Below are 24847 nucleotides of genomic sequence, written 5' to 3' on the forward strand. Positions count from 1 at the left end.
ACCAATCTGGCCATGGTGACACATACCTCAATTACATCCCGTTTGGATTACTTAAACACAATGTAGTTATGGCTGCCTTTGGAAACTGTTTGGAAACTTCAGTAAGTCCAAAATGCTGCAGCCAAGTTGTTGACCAAGACTGAGTATAGGGATCATGTAACTCCTTTGTTGAAACAGCTTTAACATATGCAAGTCTGTTTCAATGTGTTGGTTATGACTTTTAGAAAACTGTCCAATTTGGGACTAGTCTATCTACATTTTAAATGATTGAAAGTTGTGCTGGGTGCCATGCTGGGAGAAATGCAGGATATGCATTATACATGGAGTAAATAAACAAATAACTATTACAGAATCAATGTGTTGTTGTTTTCAGCATGTTTTCAGCACCTTCCAAGACAGCATATTCTACTATCAAGCAGCTCATCATCAGGAAAATTTTCCTTATTTTAAGTGGAATCTAATTTCCATCAGTTTGAATCGTCATCCTGTGTCATATGACCTCATCACACTTACCTAAAACAGCATCCTAGGGTGCTTCCACCCTATCTTGGGGATGAGCCCCACACCAGCCTTCACATGCCATTATGTGACTTCTGGTGGAGGCCCTGCCCCCAACCAGGGTGCAAGCATCATTGGACACTTCCCCCACAATACAGTAGTCTTGTGCAGATCCTCTGCAAAAAGGCAACACTCCCCACATGTGATGGAGGAACTATTGTCAAGAGGGAGCTGCGTGCAGGGCAACAGATTCATCTTGCTGCCCCTCTATTTTCTTTTCTCAGCAAAGCCAGGTGAAGCGGTACATTTGACCTGACCTTTGTGATAAGGCCCCTAGTCTCTAATCAGCAGAAAAGAAGCTTGTCCCCTCCTTAACATGGCATCCTTTCAAATATTTAAACATGGCTATCATGGCCCCTCTTAACCTTCATCTGAAAAAATGCACTGAATTCTTCCAGTGATGGAAGCTTACATGGAATATCAGTGATTAACAGATCATCGAAACTTATCCCATATTAATGAGAATGTGATGGCTACATACATTGTACATAAATGGATGTAGATACAGCCTATTCAAAAATATTATGTGCAATAGTTATATCTGAGTCGGGTCTGTCTCTGTGTAATTGCATGCCCCGCTCATCAGAATATGTTGTAAGTAACAAGCAGAACAGAGATATTATTTGGCTTGGGACTTGAGCATCAAGCTAAAGCAGCACGTCGGCTTCAAAGTATAAAAATAGGCCCTCCAGAAATAGATGCTAGAAATGGAAAACAGAATTGCATGCATTTTATTATTTCCTTTCTCATCAAACAAAGCCCACCAGTTGTCACAGGGTTTGAGGAAAAGATGCCTTGCTCCCAACTCTTTCAACTTGCTATTTTCAATTTTGGGAAGAAGAAGAAAAACACAAAGAAGGTTGCTCTTGTTTGCTCAAGTTTGGCACCCAAGAATGGATGACGTCTCCCCCCACATCCTGAAACTGCCCGAGATTTTTTTTTTAAAAAGGCAGGATCAGCTGTGCATTCACTGGGAAGGGGGTATGCTTGCTGTGGCTCGGCTCCTGTCATACTCGCTTGATGATGGTAGTCGCTTAATTAGGAGATGTGAAACCGCAGGAGCTGCAGGCAAGCGATAAAGGTGGATCTTTTGTATCTCGGTGTATAAAAATAAAAAGCAATTTCATCAGGCATAGCAGAGAAGAAACAGTCTTTGCAGTTTCATGCTGGGAAAGAATGAAGGCAATGGGTGGGGTGGATGGTGGAAAAAAGAGGAGAGCACGAAAACGAGGGAGGGCAGGAGCCACAATGACGACTCTTATCCAGGGAGAGAAATGTCAACACAAACAACAAAAAATGTACAGAATTCTGCCAAGAAAAGAAATATCTTCCCTCCAAATAAATTACACTCCACATGAAATAATAACTCTGCTGAAGAGCTGTTTTTCTTTCTCCTCTTTGCTTTTCTGTAGTTGCTACAGTGAAATGTTTCCTAGTTCCACTCTAGTCAATAGCAAAATCTGAATTGCCTTCATTTTGATACAGGATTAAACGAGACACGTAATCATGCATTGTTTAGCTTCAGTTCCTAGTAGATGCCACTGAGAATGTAAACTTGCATAAGATGGTCAGAACTACTTGGCTATTCTCTTCAGCCTACATGCTGCTTTCTTTTTAGACCAACTGATTTCTAAAATAAAAGAATGGCTTTCAAGTGGTACGCTTATTACAGCTCAGCTTGTGCCCCATTGGCAGATATTGCTACTGCTGGTTGAAAAGATATTTCTTTATGTATGGCTGATCTTTATATAATTGGTGTTCATACAAACAAGTTGTACTTACCTCACAAGAATTCAAGCAAGTGACATTTAACCTGGAAAGGGTAAAACCAGCCTACAGTTCCCATCACTGAAAGTTCTTATTATAGCCAAGACTTTGTGAAACTATGAAACAAATAATTCCATGATTGAACCCTTGATCCTCTGGCATCGTAACTCGTCATGTTTGTCCTCAGAGTGTCATTGTGTTGCAAAATCCACATAGAATTAAAACTACGAGAAGCAGGCATTCTCTAAAACCTGTACAGTTGGACACAATAGCAATCTCCTTTCCTGTTCGGGTTTCCAGGGCAGCAGAAAACAAGCATGTTCCCTATTCCTTACAACATTCTTTCAACTTTTTTCTTGAATGCGAATTAACCCTTTATCTATATTTTTGTTTGTACAATCTGTCCCAGACACAGAGATCCTCTAGGGGATGTTTACTCCAACCGACACACAGAGGATCTTTTCATCAGGTGCCCCAAGGCTGTGGAATGATCAGCTGTCAGAATTTAAGATACAACTTAAGATCTATCTCTTCTGGCAGGCCTAGCCAGTCAATTTTAACTTGTGAATTTTAACCTGCATTTTACCCATTTGTATTTGTGAAATGCATTTTAATAGTGCTTTGTTTTACCTCACTGTTTTCACTGTATTGCATCCCATCTCAAGCCACAAGGAGATGTGGATAATAAATAAATTGTTGTTATTATTTGTTCATATAGAATGGAGAAAACACATTGAGACATCACAAGAAGCTTACACTCTAAGAATTTCAGATAGTTGCCTGCAGTTTACTTGTCATGGTGTCTTGGCATTGCAATCAGACAAGTCAGAGGAATAACCTATGATTCCTTACTGGATTACATCTGTGTTTGAGAATAAACCAGAATTACTCTGGATACCTGGCTCATTGTTTTCCTTCCATTCTGTCAGAATATGGGGGGCATCAAATAAGCCTGACTGGCAGCATATGCCAGATGAAGAAAACGAGAAGCACTTTTTCATAAAGACATAATTAAAGTCTGGAAGCAATTGCAAGAACATATGATGCAGGCTTTTAGCCTTGATGACTTTAAAGGTGTGCTAGATAAATTTGCAGATGATGGTACAACATCAATGATAAATCTTAAAAACCATATGGAATGTCCATGATTGGGAGCAGTGTGCAACTGAATGAAAGTAGTGAGGGAGCAAAGGCAATGACCAGCTTGTGGGTTTCCCAGTGGTGTCTCAATGTTAGAGTTATATATTTTTAATTGTCAGATTATATGCATGCAAGGTGAAAATATAAGTGAGAAGGGGAAAAGTGACACAATTTGGGCTTTATGTCAAAATGAGATAGAAAAATATGTAGTGGGGTGGGGGTGGAGGGAAATCTCCTCTTGGACCACAAGTCCCAGAATCCCCCAAACAACATGGCCAAGCTAAGATAGGATTCTGAGAGTTATCATCCAGGAAAGTAATTTCTGTAGTTGTGGCATTTCTTGCCAATTGTTCTTTGCATTAAAAACATTAGAAGCACATAAATGCCCATCTTCTTTTCCCATCCCCTTCTGGATGTTTGGAATACCCAAACATAATATACTTGAAAATGTTTTCATGATGATCTAGTGAATACCGGTGCCATCTGGGAATGGGCCGAGATAAGTTTCCAGGCTTTTCTGCTACCTCACATACAAACTGGGATTTTTCTCCTTTTCTTGTGCCACTTTCCCTGAGATTTAACTGTCTAGAGCAGGGGTCCCCAAACTTTTTAAATAGGGGGCCAGTTCACGGTCCCTCAGACCATTGGAGGGCCGGATTATAGTTTTTCTTTAAATTATAAACAAATTCCTATGCACACTGCATATATCTTATTTTGAAGTAAAAAACAAACAAAAAGGAACAAATTAAGCCTCAAAGTTAATAAATCATCATCATCATCATCATCATCATAAAAATAATGAGGGTTGGAAGAGACCCCTTGGGCCATCTACTCCAACCCCCTTCTGTTTTTGTGCACCACACCATAATCAAAGCACCCCTGACAGATAGCCATCCAATAATAATAATAATAATAATAATAATAATAATAATAATAATAATAATAATAATAATACTGCAATTAACATGGTTGGAATTAACATGGTCCTTCAGCCATCTAATCCAACCCCCCTTCTGCTTTTGTGCACCAAAACATAAAGAACCCCTGACCAACAACAACAACAACAACAATCACCGTTGGAAGAGATTGCTAGCCTTCAAGAAAAATGAATCCACAACAGGGCTGCAGAGTATTCTTTCAGTTATTCACATTGGAATGACTGAGGAGGGAGAGAGGCACATGCAGACTCCCCGCTTGTCTTGCCTTGTCTCCCTGCTTGTCTCCTCGGAGGCGAGGGCGGGTGTGTGTGTGTGTGTGTGCATGCGAGGTGAGGAAAAGGCGTGTGCCTTTCTCTCCTTCCTCACCCAGCACACACCTTTCCTGCTGCATTCCTCAGTGGGAGGGGAGGGAGAGCTGCCCACGGGGCGAGGGAGGAAAGGCGAAGGCCTTTTACTCGGCCCCTGTGCATCTTCCTCGGCGACAGCAGAGGGAAAGCTGCCCGTGGGGCTAGGAAAAGGCATGTGCCTTTCTCTCCTCCCTCTCCCAGCACACACCTTTCCTGCTGCCTTCCTTAGTGGAAGCGGTGGGAAAGCTGCCCACGGGGTGAGGGAGGAAAGGTGCAAGCCTTTTACTCACCCCCTGTGCATCTTCCTTAGCAGCAGCACCGAGAAAGCTGCCCACGGGGCAAGGAAAAGGCGTGCGCCTTTCTCTCCTCTCTCGCCCAGCACGCACCTTTCCCACTGCCTTCCTCGGTGGTGGAGGCGCGAAAGCTGCCCGTGGGGCGAGGGAGGAAAGGCGCAGGCCTTTTACTCAGCCCCTGTGCATCTTCCTCGGCCGCAGCAGCTGCCCGCGGGGCTAGGAAAAGATGTGCGCCTTTCTCGCCTCTCTCGCCCAGCACGCACCTTTCCCGCTGCCTTCCTCGGTGGTGGCAGTGGGAAAGCTGCCCACGGGGCAAGGGAGGAAAGGCACAGGCCTTTTACTAGCCCCATGTGCACCTTCCTTGGCGGCGGCGGCGGGGGGAAAGGTGCGTGCGGGCCGGATAAATGGCTCCGATGGGCCGCATGTGGCCCGCGGGCCGTAGTTTGGGGACCCCTGGTCTAGAGAGCTAAAGAAACACAGCAGTTGCCTGAGTTGCCTTAATACCTGTCATTAATGAAAAGAAGAAATACACTTGAACAACTTGTCAATGAAAGTCCCCATCCCTACACATACATACTAAAAATCACCAAAGGAAAGTCTAAGACCTGGGAAGGAAGAGAGGGAACTCAGATGTCTCTTTCATACAGAATAAAATATTTTGCAAAATTGCAGGACAATTTAGACATAATTTACCTCTTCTCTGCAGCTGAACAAAAAACGACCACCTTCTTACATGCTAAAGGGCTTGTGATGAGGCAGTCAAATAGAGTATCCCCAGAATTATACACTCCCCTCTCCTGGGCTCATTCTCTATGCTCTTAAGCTCCAAGTGACAATGGAGGCTATTCTTTTTTCCCTACATGTTCAAGAGAAATCAGAAAGAGACTGAGAATATCCACTCAATCAATAAGTGGTCAATGAGATGGAGCTATATCTACCAATTCCTATATTGTATATGATACTGGTGACAGAAGCAGATATGTACAGTGTAAATATCCTGAAAATATGCTGGTACAGTAGGCTCTGCCAGTGTGATGCGAGGTCTTGGCTATATGTTGATTTGGACTGCTTCTTGATATCACCACCACTAAAAACAACAAAACAACAAAACAACAACAACAACAACATATGTTGGGAAATGTTGGATTTTACTATGGTCAGTCAGTTATGTCTGAAAAGCCTACCCAGAAAACATGAATGGTCATTTGATGTTTTGGAGTATCATAAGCAAAGAAAAGCTTGCTGAACTATAAAAGGTTAGCAACTCTAATGAACAAAACCTCTGCTTCAGGAAGACTTCATCATGGAAGTTTGCAGTTGTGCCCTTGAAGGTGAAACATAGGACACAAGATTGGAAAATAACCATTGGAAAACAGGTTGCCAATTTGAGATGATCTAGGGTAGTGTTTCTCAACCTGTGGGTCCCCAGGTGTTTTGGCCAACAACTCCCAGAAATCTCAGCCATTTAACCAGCTGTTAGAATTTCTGGGAGTTGAAGGCCAAGAGATCTGGGCACTCACGGGTTGAGAACCACTGCTCTAAGGGAAGTCCTTTGAAAATAAAGCACCAGCATTGTGGAGCCTTGAAGACTTCCAATTAAAACTAAAGAACAAAAAGTCACCTTGAGCCGCACAGAGAGAAAGGCGGATATAAATAAAGTAACTAAGTAAATAAATAAATAATATTCATCTGTTAAGTCATGTTGCCTGTGATTATTGCAAAATATAAACCCAAGAGACTAATAGCGACATAGCTATTATCCTATTAGTTGGCTTTCTTTAATAGAGTTGATGACTGTGATCTAAGATGGAGATAACTAAATGAATTAATTCTAGCATAATTTTTATTTTTACTCTTTAGGAATATGGCTTTCTTTCTTTCTTTCCTCTAAATTTGTTGCCACGCTTGTCTTTAAAATATGGATACATTTCTCTTTTATGCTTTCACAATAAATGGCTATACATTTTGTGCTTTTATTAAAAATTTGTTAGAAACATATGGGGCTAAAACTGTTCATTTAAGCTTATTATTCAGTGTGAATAATCTCTATAAATTATTTTGGTTTGACTGCTAGTTCACAAACCCTTTGTACAAAGGACAAATATATAGTCCTATATCAGATACTTTTTCTCAAGTTTTTCCAACACTTGAGAAATGTTGTTCTCAAAGCTTTTTTAAAATATTCTCAGACATTCTTCCCATCCTAATTGAAATATTCCTTTTGCATGCACAGGAGCTCAGATTAGATTAGATGAACTGATTAAATATTCTCTAGTTCAACAGTTTTGGTAACTTTTATTTGCTGTTATTATACTAACTGTATTTTTACATTTTCATGTATGTTACACCAGATTGTTTGCAGATGAAAGAGAAAAAAAGTCATTTTTAAAACACAGTAGGATTATTTTACCTACAGATCCTATAACCACTTATCCACAATCTAAAAATATTCTCTCTGGAAGTGTTTGTGGGCCTCTCAAGATCCTCCTGTGCTATACTGTAGCATACTTCTGACTCAAATATAACCAAAATTCATGGTTTACTATTGTTCATGATTTTAAGTATCTGTGGGGAGGGGGTGTATTGGAATATATTCCCAGTAGATATGGGGACCATACTGAGTACATAAATGAGACAACTGCCACATTTAAACAGTAGCAAAAAGAGACCCCCCCCCCATTGTGAACTCATCTTAGCAATGAAAATTGCCTGTGTCTACCGGCAAGTCAGGTGAAGCAACTGCCGTATTCACCCCCTCTATCTTGTATCAGAAGCTTTGGGACTGCAAATCCTATCCATCCTACCCTGCACTGTCAATAGTAAGGGATGACAACAACTTCAGTCCAACAGCATCTGGAAGGACATATTTTCCCAATCCCTGTTTTAAAATCTTTTTACTTGAAGATATCAATGTGTGCTTATTTATTTGTATATAGACGCTTCATCTTACTTACTATTAAATATAAAAAAACATTTTTAAAGAAAAGTTTGAACCAGAATTTGGGGACTGAGTGGGCAGGTTTTCTGCTGACATCACCAAGAGGCAGCTATTCAACATTGAGACAAAGTGGTTTTGCAAAGCACAATCCAGAAGAGGAAAAAGTATATTTATATCAAGTGGATGGAGAGCACTTTCAAATATATTGCATTGCCTTTGATTTCACAAACTAGAACACTGTGGTTTTTAAAGGGCCAGGTCTCCTTACAAAAGCAATCCCGTGGCAGCCTGTCTGCTAAATATATGCTCATTTTGAGGCCATGAGCTTTGCTGACTCCACCTATGGCAACCAACGCAGCTCCTGAACTGACCTTAAATGCATGTGTTACGCAACCTTGATAAATATAGATGGGTTTTCATTTTGCTTCTTACACAGACTAATGAGCATCATCTTATTTACTTTTGGGCACAAATTTACTTGCACCACAAGAAAGATCTTACCCCTCATTTGGTTTGTGTTGTTGAAATTGTTTCACTATTTTTGATGACTTCCTGTCACATTTCCCTAATTAATGACTCAGTAATGTCGTTCTCCCTGGAAGTACTCCAGGTTCCGAGTAATCTTGTTGCTCTTCCGCATCCCCAAGGAGCTTATTTAGACACTAGACCAAGCATTCTCTAAGCTGAATGACTGAGTTTAAATAAAATAAAAGGCTCAGTTCTATGGGTACCTCACACAATATACCCCATGCAGGGGTGTAGCTATTGGGGGCAGGGGACAAAATGAAAGCATTGGCCTGCAAGTAAGAATACTTCTCCCCAATGAAATTTTCCTTCAGTCTGCAAATGTCTAGCATGAGAATCACTTATACCTAGAACGTTTATATTTGCCGTGTACACATTCCTCTGTCCCTTTTGTTTGGATGCCTACGTTCCGTTTCTAAATGTTCAAAATAAGTTTTAAGTTATTTTGATGCTAGAAATTCAGTAACTGAAGGAAAAATTCACTCACCAGGTTCAAGACAAGCCATAAATATTTAATCAATTTAGTCAAAAGGGATGCTTCAAAGTGTGCGAGCATGTAACATACAAATAAAGTACGGCATCTTATACAGTTTGACAGCTATTCAAAACTTTTGCTCAGTCCCGATTAGTCAAAAGAGGGGTCGGTCAGGATCTGTGCCCTGATTAGTTGTGAGTTCTGCTGATGTTGGGGAAATGACAGCTAGGAATTGGCCAGCCAGAGAACCAATCAACTGGTGAGACATCGCCCCTGGGAGAGGGCATCATTTGCAAAGACAATGTTAAAGAGATCATAATGAGCTTTTGATTAGCTTAGCTGTCCAGTTCCATGTTGACAAAGATAGTAGCTTCTGCAGAAAAAGGTGTGAGGCTCCTAAAACAAAGGGATCTTGGGCAATCAAGGGCTGGTCTGTCAAATAAGAGGTTTCACAAATGTACATTCTCTGAGCTTGTTTCAGCCTTAAGTGGACCATTTAGCTAGACAAACAATTCTAGGCTTATCTGAGCTGACATGGGAAACTACCTGCTTCTGCATATTATATAAACAATAGATCTTGATGATTACCTAGTTTGGGAAACAGCCAGAGGGATTTGCCCAACCTTCTTGTTCTCACAGAAATACTTTAGCAGTGTTATGGAGAGGTGACTGTCTCTGGGTTAGATCTTGTTATATTTTATAAAGAAGGTTATCCATTTTATATAAAAGAAATAGATACAGTACACAGAAAGATACAAGTTTCACAAAAAGTAAAGGAAAGCAGATACAATTTATTAAACGGTTAGAAACTATAAAGTTTTTGGAGGGTGGAGGTGGGGTGATGCTGTTGCTGGACCGCTCCCAATCTCTGATACTTTAAACTAGCGAAAGTTCAAAAAAGATGTAAATAATAATAATAAATAATGTATTTATTATGGAGCCCTTGGCAAACTATAGATCTTCCAGGCCGGGGGGGGGGGGGGAACTGTCATAATGGCTCGACAACACAAGTTGTGTTCTTAATGCAACTGAGATTCAAATGGCCTCTTCTGCCGCTTTAGTATGTATGCTCCATTAAATCTGAATGCTACTTGCTTTGTTCCCCAATTGTGTCACATTTGAAAACTGTTGGTTCTTACTTTTAACACTCTATGGTTTGAGTTTGGGTTACTTGCAGGATCAACTCCTCCTATATAATCTGCCCCATACATTCAGGTCCCCTGGGGGATATTTCTTTCAAACAGTCAGAATTAGACTGGCAACTGGCATCAGTACCTTTTGGCAGAAAAAGCTAAAGACCTTATAAAACTACAGCTGCCATAATTCCATGGTTTTATGCTATGGCAGTTACAGTCGTGTCAACCTGCAGTAATTCTAGTGTAGATGCAACCGCTGCGCTACTGAACTTGCTGTCCAAAAGGTCAGTGGTTCGAATCCGGGGAGCGTAGTGATCTTCTGCTGTTAGCACGAGCTTCTGCCAACCTAGCAATTCGAAAACATGCAAATGTGAGTAGATCAATAGGTACTGCTCCAGTAGGAAGATAATGCCGCTCCATGCAGTCATGCCGGCCACATGACCTTGGAGGTGTTTACAGACAACGCCGGCTCTTCGGCTTAGAAATGGAGATGATTACCAATTTTCAGAGCCGGACACGACTAGACTTAATGTCAGGGGAAAGCCCTTATCTTTACCCTTACTAGACACAACCCCAGAGGCCCTTTTCATCTGCCATTGATGTGTTTTAATAGTTGTACATTTTTTTTAGTCTCAGATAGATAGATAGATAGATAGATGATAGATAGATATTCTGTGTTATAACCTGCATCAAACCATGGACAGAGATGGGTAGGAAGATGATGATGATAGCAATAATAGTAATAATAATAATAATAATAATAATAATAATAATAATAATAATAATAATAATGGATGACCTGAAGCTGTATGGGAAAACCGAAACTGAAATCCAGTCTCTGACTAACACTGTCCGAATTTTTAGCACTGATATCAGCATGGAGTTTGGTTTGGACAAATGTTTGAAAGTGGCATTGAAAAAGGGAAAAACCATTGAAAGTGAGGGCATAAATATGCCTAATGGCCAAACAATAAAGTGTCACCAGCCAGAGGCCTATAAATATCTGGGCATATTACAGCTGGACAGCATCAAGCATGAACATGTGAAAACTGCTCAGCAAAGAATACACACAAAGGGTCAGAAAAATTCTCAAAAGCAAGCTGAATGGAGGCAACACCATCAAGGCCATAAACACCTGGGCCATACCTGTCATAAGATATACTGCTGGCATCATAAACTGGACACAGGCGGAACTGGACAATTTGGACAGAAAAACAAGAAAACTCATGATCATTCATCACTCATTGCACCCTCGCAGTGATGTTGACCGGCTATATCTGCCTAGAAGATCAGGGGGCAGAGCACTCTTACAAGTAAAACAAGCAGTCAAAGAAGAACATGCCCTGGCAGAATATGTAAAGCAAAGTGAAGAACCTGCTTTGATTGAAGTCAAAAATCAGAAACTCCTCAAAGCACAGCAGACAAAGAATCAGTACAAGAAAACCACACTATAAACTAGAGCTGACAGCTGGCACAACAAAACATTGCATGGATGCATTCCTGTTTGGAAATTGTTTACTTGCTTATATGATGCTAGAATTGAAATACAACCATGTTAATCTGGATCTTCCAGCATGCTTAACCGAGAAATAATTCAGCAGAAAAAGAAACCTAAGTCCACTTTCTCTGTTATACCGCTGCTATACCAGGTATTGAAAACTGATTATGTGGTCACCTTTAGGATCAGTACAATTGCCAGTCATGAGACAAGGCACAACAGTGATTCTGTATTTATGGAACTCCATGCCCTAAGGAGTACATTTGGTGCCCCCCCCCCCCATTTTATTTAATATGAGTTCTAAGGACTTTTAAATTTTTATTTTTTAAAAAACAAAATATTAATGTGTTTTGTCTTCAAGTGGTTTTAAATCATGTATTGTAATGTTGAGTTCATATGAGAGAAATGTGGAATAAAAATAAATATTTTTTTTGTTTTTCTCTATATTTAGATCTCGATGTGCACATAAATATTAAAAAATAATTATATATACAAGCCAAATTATAATATTCTATTCTTGGTTCCAGTCTTTTGTTTTTTAAAATGTCTTATAGCCTGTATCTTGGATTGGTTACACTAAACATCTAGATAAAGAAATAAAATGAGTTCCCTTTTCTTACATACTAACACAGCCAAAGGAGAAGAAAATCACATTAAAGAATCATCAGATAAACTTAATTAAATTGCCAGATGCAATTTAAACAATTGTGTTTTAATTTGAGTCATTTTGATGTTTTAATAAGTACTGGCAAATGACATATACTCTGGTTCAAATATACCTTATTGAATCAAATCAGAACTGTAGTACCATACTTCCTATATTACCTAACTGGTAGGCTATGTCTGCCCAAGCACTCTTAGATTTGGAGAAGCAGGGAATTCACTTCAACGTTGTTGTTGTTTTTAAAACATGTGTTCAACTCTATTGCTGGCATGTTGTCAATGCAGAATGCATCCACATAGTTGAACCAAAGCAAGAAGAAAAACCTAGTGAAGACTGTAATCAGAATCCTGTGTCAGTTAGGCACTTGTGATGGTTATATATTCATTATGTTGTATAAAAGATGTATATGAACTATGAAAGTTCCTCAATCTGCACTTCGAATCCATGCAGGAAGCATCTAGCTGCTGTTCCCACCCCATTTCACATGAGCAATCTCCAGTGCAAGGGTGAATTGTGCCATAGATCCTGTTCTGCCTTTATGCGTGATTGCTTAGACATTTGAAACAGCATACCTCCGCTTCCTGAGACAGGGGAACAGATCTGCATCAATCACAGCAGCAGTTGCTACCTTGTAAATAGGAATTAGCAGGTTGGACAAGCATTCCTTACTCAACACCATAGATATGGTGCTACGTAGTATGCATCATTCTGTGTAAATGCTGCATTGGAGTATGGTGGAATTTACAAACAGATGCTGGAGGGCCATTGTCTGGGATGCTTTGTGTGATGGAACATGTTTGTTATTGCACTTGTAGCATTTGTTGATCATGTTATGTTGAACTTATTTTTATTATTTTTCAGGATTAGATCCATCCTATGATAGCATAGGACAGGGGTCCCCAAACTAAGGCCCGGGGGCCGGATGCGGCCCTCCGAGGTCATTTACCTGGCCCCCACCCTCAGTTTTATAATATAATATATTGTATATACATATAATATTGATAATAATATTATAATGTAATACAATATAACACTAATAATACCATATAATAATATTAATTATATATTCTATATTACATATAATATTACTAATAATATTACAGTATAGTGGTATAGTTCAATATAGTAATATATAATGCTAATAGTGTGCTATGCTAATAATATAATATATTGTATGTACATATAATTTGTAAGCCACTCTGAGCCACCTTTGGGGTGAGAAGGGCGGGAAATAAATGTAGTAAATAAATGCAGTAAATAAATAAATAATAAATAAATTTTAGACTTAGGCTCGCCCAAAGTCTGAAATGACTTGAAGGCAAACAACAACAACAACAACAACAACCCTAATTGACTTGACTATCTCATTGGCCAGAAGCAAGACCACACTTCCCATTGAAATCCTGATAAATGTATGTTGGTTAAAATTGTTTTTATTTTTAAATATTGTATTGTTCTTTCATTGTTGTTGTTGTTGTTGTTGTTTTTGCACTACAAATAAGACATGTGCAGTGTGCATCGGAATTTGTTTGTATTTTTTTTTTCAAATGATAATCCGGCCCCTCAACAGTCTGAAGGATTGTGGACAGGCCCTCGGCTTAAAAAGTTTGAGGACCCCTGGCATAGGAAGTGGAAAGACACAGTAATCTTAGGACACAAGCCTAAGTGATTACTCCAGATTTGATTAGTGTCAGAAATGAATCTGTTCCCAATCTGTCATATTTCCCCTTTCCATCTTTCTTCTAATTATATTCTGGTTTTAAAAACGGAACACAAAACAGCATTTTAATCTGTAATTGTAACTATATAGAGGAGTGTTAAAGCAATTACACTGCTGCGATTCTGTAACTACACGTTTAAATGAAGGCTTTTGCACACTTTTGTCACACTTCACTGGTCAATGAAAAGAATCAATGGCATGTCTTTTCAACAGATACTGGATAGTGATGCTACATTGAGAACTTTCTTGAAATTAAAATGGCACTTTCTTACATCTAGAAAGCCAGGGAGAAAATATTTTAAATTGTGAAGGCTGATCAGGAATCAATGGTGACCTCTACTGGGGTCTCGGAAGCTTTCTGAGAGAGTTCACTTGGAGGTGCCAAGTCTGATGATGATGTTGGTTACTAACTATATCCAGGAACTTACTTGCCTTATACTGAGCTGAACTGAAAATATTTGATTTAAGTAAATCACAATGACAGCATGTGTCTCTTTTGCTTGCTTTTATTATTCAGCTATAATAAAATATTATAGTATCTCTGATCCTTTGAGTTTGGAAACCTCAAGAGCAAATCAATAGCTAAGTAAAATGCTACAGGACCGAATATCGATGTATCAACAAGGACAACTTTTACCTTCAGTATTGTAGAGGAATCAGTCTAGTTTACTATCAGTAGTAAATGAAAGAATTCAATAAAAGAACATCACTGTGCATTATAAATCTTTTAATATTACTATAGATTACTGTTGAGTTTTTATAAAATGCATCTATAAAAACAGTGCAAAAGCAACAGAGGCTGAACAAAGACATGGAACTCAACATGACATTTAGTGTGATCAACACAGAATACTGCACAACCTGGTGTAAGGCTCTGATATTACTAATATTCAGTGCATGACAAATGCCTTGGCATATTTCGTCAGCTATGCAACCACAATAGGAGTTGGATCTACGCAAGAAAAAGTGCTGAATCATATATGATAAGTGCTTAAGTGAAGAAATTCAAATTCAAAACACTCATTTCATTCCATAAAGGAGGAGAGCATTGAGAAAATTTTTGTTAGAAATTGTGGGCCTATTTTACACAATTTTTGAAATTAGTTTCTTCTTGCCAGAAAATCCTTAGCATTTTGACAAGTGAGGGAAGATAAGAAAGTCTATTCCAGTAATATAACATGCTGTGTACAGTTCTAACTGGAAGGTGAAATGTTCAGATGGTTATCTGAATTCTTTTTTTTTTTGTGTTGCCTTTTTGGCTTTCTTAATGAACAATTACTTCATACTTGGTGCTTGAGAGAGAAGTGAGGAGCAGTCTATCTACTGACACCACCTAGGATGCAGTAAGAATAGCTGTATGTCATGGAGACTGTGAAATATTGCCTAAACAATAAAACAGAACACCAAGGCCAAAAATCTTACGTCTATCAGGTTATGCATAATGCAATGGCTCCCAACCTCTGGTCCTCCATATGTTTGGAATCTAAATGTCCAAAAGCTCCAGCCAGCTTGACCACTTGCAGGGAGGACCAAGTTTGGGAAGTACTGCTATAATCCCATAGAGGGCAAAATATCAAGATTATTTCTACAGTTGGTTTAATGGGGAAAACAATAATCTACTCTCAAGATTAAGATTCAGTTTTGGTCAGGCTAGTGTTGTTGTTTTCATGGTCAACCTCACATTAGGTAAAGAGGTTAATGGTGCCAATCAACTCAATTGAGATGCTGAAATGTCCACAGATATGACCAACAACTTTGTCACACTGCTGCCAGAATCCGAAGACCCTTGCGGGGGGGGGGGGGGGGCTGTGGGGATCCCATTGCTCCACATCCCTCAGCTCTTGATTTTGATGATCTTACGGGGGGAAGTGTAGAAGTAGGTAGACCCTAGATCATTCATGGAGCCCCACTGGAAGTTCCTCTGTGTAATCTGATGGGAACTGGTGGACTCCATGGATGACCTAGGGCTAAACTGCTGTATGCCACTAGAATAAGCAAAACTTTGATGGAATGATGAGGGTTTAAGATTTGTGAAACATCAGTGGTGAATTCAGCCATGCATACAGATAAAAAACTGCCATCACATCTGTTCAGATATATTGTTCAACTAATTTTCAGTGGAAGTTGTTTCAAAGTATGATTACAGTGTACAAGTTGGACAAATTCAATTGAAATGGAACATGACAAAGGGAAATACCATAAAATGAATCCAATATAAAGGTCCTGAGTTTTATTTTCTTATTCTGCAGACCAGAAAATTTGCTGATGCTAAGAACAATAACTGTATCATAGCCTATCTTTCTGTGAGAGATGAGGGAATTACAGAAAGTCAAACATTAGTCATATAAAGTGCTGGGACTTTCATATTTCACACTTTATTTACAACAAAGCTGAACTGAAATCATAGACCACTATTTTAGCTCTACAATCTGCCCAGTTACTTTGAGCTACATGTTTAAAAAGGTCAATGGCTATATATTTTGATTGGTCAGCAAATTGTTTTGCAGCAATAAAGCAGATGCTAGCTGCCAGGAAGAGAAACACTGACAATACATTCAAATATTAAAAAGTCATACAGCTTACCAAGTTTTTTATCCATTCACAATAAAAATGGACAGTGTTATCAACCAATGACAGGATTAAGAAAAACCAATGACTCTCATGCAAAAACTTGATTTTCCTCCAGTTTCTTGTTTTCATGTGACACATCCAAAAAGCGCTCACAGTATTAACACCACCCCACAATAAACATCACGTTTAGTCTCTGAATTTAGTTTGATCTGTGTACTGTTTTTTTACTAAAAAAATTGTGACATGCAAGTTCTATCAATTCCAGCCCACCAAACAGTTTGTGTTGCATAAAAAATATCACAACCACAAAGACAAAATACCACCGTACAAAGCTGTACAAGTATAGCAGCACAAACGCAGCCAGTGTGAAAAATGTCCAGTACAAGAGTGAAATGCACTTAACAACCATGACCCTGAGCTCAGATTTACAAGGAGGAATTTTGCTTCTCCTTGATGCATCAAAGTATTTTTTGCCTTCATAGAACAAACGCAGCCTTTCTTCCTTTTCTTCCCAACGCTGCTGACACCAAAGCTGCAGTTCTTCCCGTGATGCGGGAAGAACCTCTACTGGGTATCTCTGGACGTGAAAATGAATTTCCTTTGGGAAGTTCCCATACAGAAGATGCTTTTCAGTCTGTGGAATGTTTTGAGGATATGCCACTGTTATGTCATGGATAGCATCAAGGTTATTACCTAGGGAAAAACAGAGAAGACTATGAATAATAACAATATTATTATTATCTCCCCAAGTGGACTCAGGGCAGATTCCAACATACAATGGCAAACATTCAATGCCTCCATAATGCCTCCATAAATACAATCAATGTCAATATTTGGGAAATTGAAACATTTATTCAATACTATACACAGGGGATGGGAATCATGCGGTGCTCCCCTGCTGGGAGATTTGCTACAATCTTGGCAGTATAGTCAATGCTGAAGAATGCTGGGAGTTTGAGTCCAACAATATCTAGAAAGCCACATGATTGCTTCACCTTCTTTAAATCATGAAAACCTATAGAATCCATAGAATGTCATTCCCCTGGACTCCATTGCTGAGTCCAGGAAAATAAGTCAAAACTTTTAACAATGTTTAGCTGTTTGTTTTTTCTCTAAACGTTTTCAGAAAATTCCCAAAATTCTTCTACTTAAAGATTAAGGGGAAAACCAAGGCTAAGAGACTTGTTTATAGATACTTAGTCTTCCGTGAAGTAAAGATTTGGCCAACAGAAAATCATAGAAAGATCATAGATCATCTGTTGGACCAGATTAAAGGTCAAAATTCCTATCTCCCACCATGATCAATAAAATGTTCACAGAAAGCTAACAGTCAGGCCACAGAGGAAATAGTTGGAATAATGCATCTGAATAGCATGCTGCCAATCTCTATGGGGTGTGAAAGTGTTTATGCCACTGACACGAGTTGAGGGCACCTAGAGTGAAATGATTTTTTAATCCTTCCCACTGGGATAATAGAGATTAGTCTTATAGGAACTTTTAAAGCTACCAATTGCTATTTCATAGTACTGTATCATTTTATGTTGAATACTGTCTAAATTCTCTGCCCAGAGCACAGAAGGAGGAATGACATCTAATGGAAAAATCAAAAGAGGACTGGGAGTAAGAGAGAAAGAATAGCTTTGTTCAGCTTGTCCATAACCAAAATACAATTAAGTATTTTTCTCTAAATCAACAATGATTTTCTAAAATCATTCTCTAAAATCAACAATGATTTTCGATGGGTCAGTTGCCAATTCTACTTGAAACCACAGAAAGATAATGCTCCACGTAATCTAATATGATCTATTTGCTGCTGTTAGCAACCTGCTGTCTAGGGAATGAGGGCTATGTCAAAGATACAACCTGAAGGCTGTTTAGCTGTATGGCATTTGAGGCTGAAGTGAGTCAGGACTGTTCTGTTAATTATGTATCCATGCTGGAAATAAGAATTATGCTACATTATGGGATGAAAAGTTTTACCCCACTGCTTCTCAATGTTTTCAAAATTCGGAAGTCTAATATTTTACTTAGACATTTTTAACTAAAATACTATGACAATGTAATCATCATAAAGCTGATGATCCTCAAATGTGGACGTACTTGTAGGTATATCTTTCGTATGAAATCTACACATTTTTTCTCACATTCTAACTAAACTAGGTAGATATTACAATCTCTGTTTAGATGTACCTCTTCTGTATATTATTTTGCATTTCAATCTGTAACATCTATTTGGTCTTCCTTCCCTTTGGTGATTTAATCCAGATAGTGAACCTGCTAAGAGCAAAGAGTCAGAAGCTTCTGCTTCCAGTCCACTCCCTACCAGAGAGAGAGAGCAACCACTACTAGCAACTACTTTCAAAGTAAGTACCACATAATAAACAGAAATAATACTTTCAAACAAGGAATAGAATTTTTTTTCAAATTTTGTTACATAGTGTTAATGAAGATGCACCTCTTAGTAGTCATTCTTAAGCAGAGGTTAGCTACTAAGATAGGACTGGTCAAAATTCAGCCCTCCTGAAACAGAATGAAACTTCTATCATGTCTTACCTCTATACTGGCCAAGGCAACTGGGGGATGCAATTCATTCTGCTTCACTTTGCCCTGTGTTACTAGATCTAATCTCATCATAATTACCTTAAAGCAGTTGCAGAGTTAATAGATGCTACCACTTTGGAGCCCCGGTAGCAAAGTGTGTTAAAGCACTGAGCTGCTGAACTTGCAGACCGAAAGATCCCAGGTTCAAACCCCGGGAGCGGCGTGAGTGGCCACTGTTAGCCCCAGCTTCTGCCAACCTAGCAGTTCGAAAACATGCAAATGTGAGAAGATCAATAGGTACTGCTTCATGGGAAGGTAACGGTGCTCCATGCAGTCATGCTGGCCACATGACCTTGGAGGTATCTACGGACAATGCTGGCTCTTCGGCTTAGAAATTGAGATGAACACCAACCCCCAGAGTCAGACATGACTGGACTTAACGTCAGGGGAAACCTTTACCTTTTACCTTTACCACTTTGTGTTTAAAGTAACCTTCTAAAGTTGCTCTTCTCTGCAAATTTACCCCAGAGTATTCTACCATGAACACTGCTGATTAAAATAGGTATAGGAATTCGTAGTAAAAGTTATTCTAATACCACAGCATATTTATTTATTTATTTCCAGCATTTATACCCTGCCCTTTTACATCCGGGGGGACTTAGGGCGGCTTACAACAGTTGGCAACATTTAATGCCAAGGACATAATAATAAAACAAAAACAGTACATAATAATCTACTATAATCTACTATGTCCCAATATTGAATTTCCACAAGTATTTATTTACTTGATCTCTCTGTTGTTAAAAAGCTTCCTACTTCACCTTAGCGTATAGTATAGTATAGTAAGCTCATTTCTGAACATTCGAAGGGATTACAGGCTTCTAAACATAGCGATTATCTGGGCCATGCATATTTTGGAACAACAGAAAATGGCAGTTTAGGAGATTTAAATAAAGTGCTGGTAGTTGTGCTATGCTGAGATGGCAAACTTCAACTGGTTTATGTAATCACTGTTGAAAGGAGCATGCCCTTTCTTCACAGAGCATTAAGAAGCTGGAGCCATACTACTTATCTTGTAGCAGTTGTAAATGTTCTCCACTGATACTTTGCCTTTTGTTTATTAATAAGTGCTGGTCATTAAGTAAAGAAAATCTCAGAACTTTGAATATTCTGTCAGAGACAGAAAGACTTTTTTGAGTTAAAGACATCCTGTATTGACTTTCATAACTTTCATAAGAAGGCTCTCAACTCCGGGCACAGCTTTTCCTGATGAGCAATGACTAAGGCTCCATTCACATTGTAAAATAAATGCAGCTTGACATACTTTATCTTTAATGGCTCAATACTAGAGTCATGGGAGCTGTAGTTTTACAAAATCTTTAGCCCTCTTTACCAGAGAATGCTGATGCCTCATCCATTTCCCACGATTCCTTAACACTGAGTAGTGGCGGTTAAAATGTCAATCTGCATTAATTCTGCAGTATAGATGCATCCTCAGATGATCCTCTTTTTCTCAGTGCTATCATTGCCCATGCCAGTCATTTACAATGTTTTCTGAATATTTGTTGTGTTCAAACTGTTGTTGTTATCTAGAATTAAAATGGTTCCTGTTCAATTAGCAGTGATATCTCATGGACTTGGGATAAAAGGCCTTGCCTTTCTTAAAGTCAGAAAGAGCAGGTAGCATTTACCCTAAATCAGGGAATGCAACAAGCCGGGTGACAGATAGACCCTCACATGCAATTAATGCTATTATAGCACCTAATAACATAGCACCTAAGTACTCATTCATCTCCTTAACTGCCAGGCAGACAAAATAACTTTTCCCCAAGGGACGTCACATCCGTTCTACTTCAGTCTTCTGGTGTGCTGTGGCTGCAATCACACACATATACACCTAGCTGCAGCATTAAACAAAGTAATTGTGGAACAAGCCATAGTTGCCACAATATACAAGTAGGCAATGACAAGTTGGGATATTCCATTCTTAATCAGAACCCATTAATTTTTGGTAGTTAATATATATATATTGGAAATTTTTAGGTTGCAATCCTATGCTCACTTACACAAGATTAAATTCCAGTAAACTCAACGGGACCTGTTTCTGCATAGACGTCTACAGATGTGCAATGTCAGTGCCACTACAAAGAATAATTCTCCTCACATTTGGGGATAAGAATGTTCTTTTTATATAAAATATTTATCTTTTTTAAACATATTTTAAAATATTCAATGTACTACAATTGCCTTGTTACACTGTCTATTTCTAGAACTATATTTTCTCCCACCTTCAGACAGCATTCACACAGCATTATAAAAATCCAGCCCTGTCAGTTCTATTACTTCTACTTAGTCTAATTTCATCAATCACATATAATTATTGTAATATATTTTCTAATTGTTCAGCCACAATCTTTCTTAATTGCTTGGTGGTTTGAATGTGTCATTACTTTTACACGTGAAGCTAATAAATGGCTTCCATGAATTATCACGTAGATCACCTGGGTCCTCAGGTGTTTTGCTTACATCTCCCAGAAATCCCAGCCAGTTTAGCAGCTGTTAGGATTTCTGGGAGTTGAAGGCCAAAACATCAGGGGACCCACAAGTTGAGAACCACTGACATAGATCTTATTTTATTTCTCCTTTTGCCAATCTTAATTGATAGGTTAACTTTCCCAATTGGGCCATAGCCCGTATCCCGTTTATCCAATTCTTTATTGATTAATTCTCTAGCTTTTTCCAGGTTCAGACTATTTTGAGTCACATAACATGAAAATCATACAAGTGTTGTTTACCAAAGCCTTATTCTTACTTTCAAATACATAAATCAGGAATGTTCTTCTAGTTACACTTAATGTGGCCCCTCAAAAAACCAACATCATCATTATTCCCCTGCTGAAAGATGAACTCATGCATGAAGATTTCTAATCAAGATGGAGCAGTAAAATACACCATGGTTTCAACTACTGAAAAGTTACTAAGCAGAAAAAACATCCAGAAAACATTATTGTCTGGCTCCTTTCTATTAATATTTCTTGAGAACCATTTGCATTCCACTTAAAGTTGCTCATATTTCAGCATCTAGAGATGTGATGTCCTTTTCACCATAATTACGGTACAAAGTTAATTGCTTTGAGGCATTATGTTTCTGGGCAGCAAGAAGCAAGTGTAAGACTCCTAACTAAGCTAGTGACCCTACTAGCAGTTTCCCTAATAAATCATACCCTTCAGTTAAATGCCCATTTTCAAAAGTAAACTAAGCCACTTTTATCTCATATACTGTGTTTGATTCGTTTAAAATCTCCCTTTTAATAATAATGTATTACTTTGTACTCACTTTGTTAGTTGAATTTCTCTTAGAATATTTAAGAAAACTTCTGCTCACTAGAAATCAAGTTTTAAAGATATGTGTGCATATTGTATGTAAAATAATCAATAGCTAAAGAAATCTACATTAAATAGTCTGGAATACATTTTTCCTGATCAGCTCACTGCCAGGGACCCCTACTGTTGTGAAGTGGCATTGGTCAGCATTGGGCTGTCCGATTCTTGATCCAGGATCCATGCATGGCTGCCAACCCTGTTTCTCATTGTAATCAATAAACAAGTTGTGGCCTTTGGTTATCCCAAACCTATTGTATTTGTCTTTCTTTGTGGGTTTCTGGTGGGGGGGGGGGAGGTTGGTCGCCACTACCCACGCAATTAAAACAGCTTTATCAGTTCTTTTGGCCTATACTTTCTTGTCAGATAAATGTACTCAGACCACATACACAAGAGATAAATAAGTGACCTTCTAGAAGGGCTGATTTGTTTGGAAAGGTGATGGAGATAGTATTTCATATTTCTCCCTTGTATAGGGACATATCATATCAGAGCATATAAACAACATGCCCTACTGTGCCAATTGGGGAAAAAAACATGCAGATGTATTTTGACAGATCTCTTTTGTTATATTCAGAAAGGACAAATTGAGGAACATGTGGGGCGGGGAGGATATAAGCAACTGCAACTGCTTAAAGCGAACAACTGTGCAATGTAACCTAGAGGCTGCATTTATCCAAGTGCCAACCTGGCAGTTGCTTTTTTAGCTTTTATAGTTATGCTTTTCCTTTCTCTCACAGCCTCTGAAGCCCTGTTCTTTGAATTACAAAGTGACTGAGCTATAAATAAAAACACACAACATATGAAAAGTGGGGTAGGGGACGGACAAAAGAGTGGAATAACAAGTTATTTTCAGCCTCTCAGGATGACCAGGCAGAACTGACTCATTGCTCTTTATTGCTCTTTCTAACTCAACCAACAGACTTATCAAGTGCACACTTCCCCCAATTATGCACACTTGAGTATCATATATTTTCAGAATGTGTGTGACAGACTCTCACTGCAATTACTACTAAATTAAGAGGGCTTTTTGAGCATAAAAGAAACTGTCCCATTGACTTTGTTGGACAATGTGGAAAACATTCACTGATATGAATGTAAATGCAGACTTCAGTGCACTTGCATGAATATAAAAGAAGTACATGCCAGTTTGAAGAACTTGAACATTCATTACTATTCCTGCATGCAAATTGTATCTGCTGAATGGTGATGTATTAAATATATAAGTACAGTAGTCTCACTTATCCAATATAAACGGGCCGGCAGAACATTGGATAAGTGAATATATTGGATAATAAGGAGGGATTAAGGAGAAGCCTATTACACATCAAGTTAGTTTATGATTTTACAAATTAAGCACGAAAACATCATGTTTAACAACAAATTTGACAGAAAAAGTAGTTCAATATGCAGTAATGCTACGTAGTAATTACTGTATTTACGAATTTAGCACCAAAATATCATGATGTATTGAAAACATTTACTACAAAAATGTGTTGGATAATCCAGAACGTTGGATAAACGAGTGTTGGATAAGTGAGATTCTACTGTACAAACACAACTATATCTAAACTGATTTTGGTCACTGCACTGTGGCAAACATTTGATAAACTCATAGCAATTCTTTAAGTGTTTCTTATGGATGATCAATATGGATTACAAACATGCTCTCCATGTTGTACCCATAAAGGGAATTAAGAAAATGTAGCTGGTCCCCAAAACTGCGGTGAAAATATTGATCAGAGTTAGTTATAGGAATGTACGATGCCTTAAAAACAACTAGTTCCACTGGCTACTTCCACATGAGCTGGCCATATATACTGATATCTTCAGAGACTTCTCTATGTCTTATTACAATCAGAGGTACATCTAATGGAAACAAGAGTAATAGTGGGTTGAGCATTGGATTGTTGACTCTAATTGGTCATAAAATCCATTGAGTGACTTTGGGCAAGTTACACATTTTTTGAGGCAAAAACTCAGTGATATGGTCACCCTAAGTCGGAAATGACTTGACATTAAAAACAGTAATTCTACGTTACCATTCCTATGGATTAAAGGAAATTCTAGATCATACTTTTATGATCATGGGGCACTATGCATGAGCAAATTTAGAAAGCCAATTATAAGAGAAGTCATACTCAAAGTAGGATCTTAAAATGGGATGTATTTTTCAACCAAATATCCATGTGAAGTAATTTAAATCTTCATTTCTCCACTCTAACTCAACCAACTAGACAGTTATTTTTAGCTGCTTAATGATCTCTAAAGAATCATTAATGGTTTTCAAACACTTGGTGGTTTAGGGGAAAAAACAACTGAAATAAATGAAAGGCTGACGATTGCTACTTGATG

The 24847-nt window shown here is 38.5% G+C and overlaps 1 protein-coding gene across 1 annotated transcript in view; it reads right to left on the reverse strand.

Moving 5' to 3' along the window:
- Positions 1 to 14489: 14489 nt before the first annotated feature.
- lclat1 (lysocardiolipin acyltransferase 1) overlaps positions 14490 to 24847 on the reverse strand; it is a 103874-nt gene continuing 93516 nt past the window's right edge. The window contains exon 6 of the mRNA XM_003216060.4: positions 14490 to 17263. Within this exon, the coding sequence (XP_003216108.2) occupies positions 16770 to 17263 (494 nt within the window). The 3' untranslated portion in view covers positions 14490 to 16769. The remainder of the gene's footprint in view (positions 17264 to 24847) is intronic.

This window comes from Anolis carolinensis, chromosome 1 (genome assembly GCF_035594765.1).
Source record: "Anolis carolinensis isolate JA03-04 chromosome 1, rAnoCar3.1.pri, whole genome shotgun sequence".
NCBI lineage: Eukaryota > Metazoa > Chordata > Lepidosauria > Squamata > Dactyloidae > Anolis > Anolis carolinensis.